The following is a 4,175-nucleotide window of genomic DNA, read 5'->3' on the forward strand; positions in this document are numbered from 1 at the left end:
ACGCCAGGGGCCTCGCCTCCGAGCAGTCCTCCCCAAGGAGCTTCGGCATGCACAACTTCAAGTACATTGATTATGGGCCTACTTACAGGTCAGCGACAGCCAAAAAAGAAACCAAAACAAAAATCAGCGATGATGTCCAGCCACCAAAGGATGCAGCAGAGGATGATGAAATGGCGGCCGAATCACATCTATAACCTTGTCATTTTGCTGCTCCTGCTGTTCCTTTTTGTTTCAGTTTCACCGCTAAGTTGGCATGCAGCTCAGTGTTTGTTTAGATTAATTTACTGTATAATGTCAGAGGTTTCTTGTGTTTGTTTACGTACGTGACATGGAAATGTGCAGTGAAGAAAAAAGGAAAGGAAGGGAAGCTTGTGCAGTTTTGGTAATTTGTACCCAACGTGCAGCTTCTTCTCCAAATGGCATTTTCCAGCTCAAGGATCAGAAGTACATGTTCATCTTTTTTTTTTGTACCAGCAAATGGTTAGGAAGAACATGTCAATAGTCTGGGTGTGTTGGCAGAATGCTTCACGCAGCAAACTTACAAGTTAGAAACTCGAATAGAAATACTTCACACGCAACATAACTTACAAGTCAGTTATGAAAACAGAAACACATTACAGAAGATGACTTGTAAAGTATAGTCAGCACACAAATAGCTAGGTATCTTACGTAGTTGATTCTATACACAAACACATGAACAAGCAAACAACTGGCAAAAAATAAATACATGCAACTGGGTTAAGATTAGACTAAGACGCGCACTGAATAAGGTTTTTTTCAGGCAACATGTAAACACTGTGGATTACATTGATAATTGATATGATGTGACAAACTCAATGAGCTGCAGCAGCCCTTCATTCACCCAGAGAGAAAATTTTTGTCAATCTGTTAGTAACATGATACAGATATAGGCAGAATCTAATAGTAGAACCTAATAGGTATAAACAAAATGAGTGTTCAGCAACATAAGGAAGAGCTATGTAATAGAGATCATATTCCTGATTATATCTAAGAAAAATACCAGCAACACAAAATAAATCTTTGGAGCGTTCTGACACTCTAATCTGTTGGGGTGGGGGAGTCAATGTTGCAACTGACTATCTCTAATAACAAAATGGACTACTAACACAACCCTTCCAGCTTACTGATTCAGAACAGAGCTATATCAATGAGAGCTTTAGGCATGGTTAGATAGGCACAAACTGGTAATATCAACACCACCACCATATTCAATATCTGGACCATCTGGTTATCATTTTGTCCAAACCTCCCAAATTATATTCAGATGATGTTCTAACCTGCTGAGCCATTTAAGCAGATTACCACATCAAACCAGATAGTCATCCATTGAATCGTCCACCAGCAATTCCAATGCCTAGAAACATAAAACATGCAATTAATAAAAGTTCCATGGAAAAGACAAATTGATATGAGAAGACAACATTGAATCTGTTGAATATATGAATCAACAAATAGAAGAAACACAACTCACTTGCAGTTATGTTTTATAGCTCACTATTGATGCTGACAACAGTAAACAAAACCACACATGTTGCTTTGAAAGGAACGTTCTTGAAATCAGTATACGTAGCTAACTTATAATTAAGAAGTTAGCTTTAAAAGAAGAAAATAAGAGATGTCTAGGATTTATCTTATCTAAACTCATTCCTCATCATGTTAAGAAGACAAAATAAAAAACATGCCAAAACACATAAACACTACCAGCAGAAATGATCTTGAGTATTCAGATTTAAATAAATGAAGCCTGATTAGGGAAAACAACTTCAGGGGAAAAGGTGTTAATCATTTGACATTTGCTTTTACATTAATACCCACTTGATATTTGATTTGTTATCTCCCAAGGTTGAAGACAACTAAATCGAATGGAGACACAAAAAAGGCTATAAGCTTGTATATCTAACAAACGAACAGTGAAGAGTGATACACCTAACAGTACAGCTATAATTTTATCTATCTAGGAAGGGGACAATCGGTAACTAAGTTTAAGTCAGTGAACACTTAAGAATTGCAACAAAGGTATTTGAGCAACCATGTACAGGACATAACCAGATTAAGTTACTCCTACAATGTAAGGACTAAGGATGAACAATCACCTGGCATATAGAAACTGTTGAAAGAATGACAAAGGGTAATGTGATGGGTTTCCCAGAGTTTTCTTGATCGCATCGACTTAAGTTGAACCATATAGAAAGTGTCGTCCAGATATAAAAATATTTCATCAGCATCCTCGGCATATCCCCGTATCAATTCCATCCCCCTCCTTGCTGGAGGAGGGAGCCCATGAATGTCATGCATTTCAGTGGTCTTCAACCGCACCCATGTGCCAACACCATTGCAATTAACCTTCCTCTGCCACATTTGAATGTTATGGTAACGGTGAGACAATATGGCGAGGCCAAGAGTACCATCCTCGGCCTGGATTATCTGACAGTTGCAGGGAACATTCATCCTGGGAGGGGCCTCGATCACATCGAGGCTTTGTCTATCCAAATCAAACTGAAGTATGCCGTCTTCCGCATGACTTAACAGCCAGTAAAGAACATTACCAACAAGGATGCTCTGAGAACCACCACAAGTCGAACCTGGATATGGAGCCCCTGTTGTGAGGGATGTCCCCATGTGTTGGTCTCCGAGGAGTAGACACGCGCGAGGGCTTGATATTCGTGGATGCGCATGAACACCAACACCACCTTGAAGGGGCTGGCATGGCAGCCGCCGTGCACGTGTCCCTGGCCGCGGTCAGCGCAGAGTACCGCCCCGTTGACGCCGGCCGTTCTGAACTCCGGCGGAACGGCCACGCGGCGCTCCTCGCCCGCGATGGGATCGCCAACAAGGACCTCCGCACGCGGCCGGTCGAATACGAGGACGCGGCCGTGGCGGCAGCCGAGCAACTGTGGCCCCAGGTAGGGGTGGTCGTCGGGGATTCGCAGGTCGAAGCGCTGGGGAGGAACGCGGTCGGGAGGGGCCAGGACGGGGGCGAACACGATGCCGTCATCGCGGTGCTGGAACACGCCGAGGAGGGGCGGCTTCCCGTGGTGGGCGCGGAAGCGGGCGGTGAATTTGGGGTCGACGGCGACGCATCGCCACCGCTTGCAGACGGCGGAGGCGCGGGGAAGGGAAGAGGGCTGCGGCGGGAGGCGGAGCAGGATCTCACGGAGGAGGTCGTCGTTTTCGAGCGGGGGCGGAGGCGCCGGCGGCGAGCCGCCGCGGCGGCATCGGGTCATTGGCGACAGCCCCAGCTCTCGCTCGTGGGGAGTGTTTTTTTTTTCTGGAACCGCTTCCCTCAAGATGGGAGACTTCCACACAGGCAAATTATTTGTACCAACAAATCTGATGTGAGTATTGTTAAAAGTGAATTTCACTTCAAAAATTGACGACAAATAAACGATTCGTGTTGTAAAATGTACCTCCACATAAATCATACAATAAAAAAAGATGTGCTCCAAATTAAACGGGCCTTGAAGCCTGAAGCACACCCCGAGTGATTAATACTCACCTTGGTGGAATTGATGCGAGCACACCGGAGGGGAAGGGGAATGGCCGATCCGTCGATGGAGGACGCCTCCTCTCTTCACCCTTTTTTTCGCCTCAGAGCACGTATAGATGGTAGGGATCGAGAGAGTTCCACCACAATAGGAAAGGGACCAGCCACCTCCACGGACCAAAGGGACCTGCTAGACGCACGACCGAGTCAAAATCGGGAGGCTGGATCCAAAATTGACAAACTCAATTGGCTGAGGGGCCTTTATAACTAGGGAGCTTAGTGATATAGTAGATATGCCAACCCGACGGTCAGATTCATACTTATCGGCTACAACAGCACCGTCCGCACCATCAGCAGCATGGCAGATTTAAGGATCTTCATTGGCTCCAGAAGCATCTCTCCATCGGCAGCACCGCCAACATCGTCTTCGTCGCCGTCGTTGTCGGCAGTGGCTGAGGTAGTACTTAAATAAGGGCCTAATATATCTACATACTTAAATAAATTACAAAAAAATGTAGAACAAAAATTTAATATCGATAGGGGGCGTATGCCCCCCCCCCTCCTCCTCGGCACACTTCATTATATTGTATTTATCTAACAGTTATTTATAGTTGAGTATATTATAATCATTATTTGCATCATATAATCACATATAGGTGGTGTATTGAGA

General features: G+C 44.8%; 1 protein-coding gene across 1 annotated transcript; it reads right to left on the reverse strand.

The window, feature by feature from the left end:
* Window positions 1-919: 919 nt before the first annotated feature.
* LOC123040472 (uncharacterized) lies at window positions 920-3,435 on the reverse strand. The gene is made up of 2 exons (XM_044463308.1): window positions 2,115-3,435; window positions 920-1,375 (listed from the first exon to the last, which is right to left on the reverse strand). The coding sequence occupies exon 1, from the start codon at window positions 3,243-3,245 to the stop codon at window positions 2,544-2,546; it is 702 nt and encodes a 233-aa protein (XP_044319243.1). The 5' UTR covers window positions 3,246-3,435; the 3' UTR covers window positions 920-1,375; window positions 2,115-2,543.
* Between the last annotated feature and the right edge of the window lie 740 nt (window positions 3,436-4,175).

Source organism: Triticum aestivum, chromosome 2B (assembly GCF_018294505.1).
Source record: "Triticum aestivum cultivar Chinese Spring chromosome 2B, IWGSC CS RefSeq v2.1, whole genome shotgun sequence".
In the NCBI taxonomy this organism is placed as follows: domain Eukaryota; kingdom Viridiplantae; phylum Streptophyta; class Magnoliopsida; order Poales; family Poaceae; genus Triticum; species Triticum aestivum.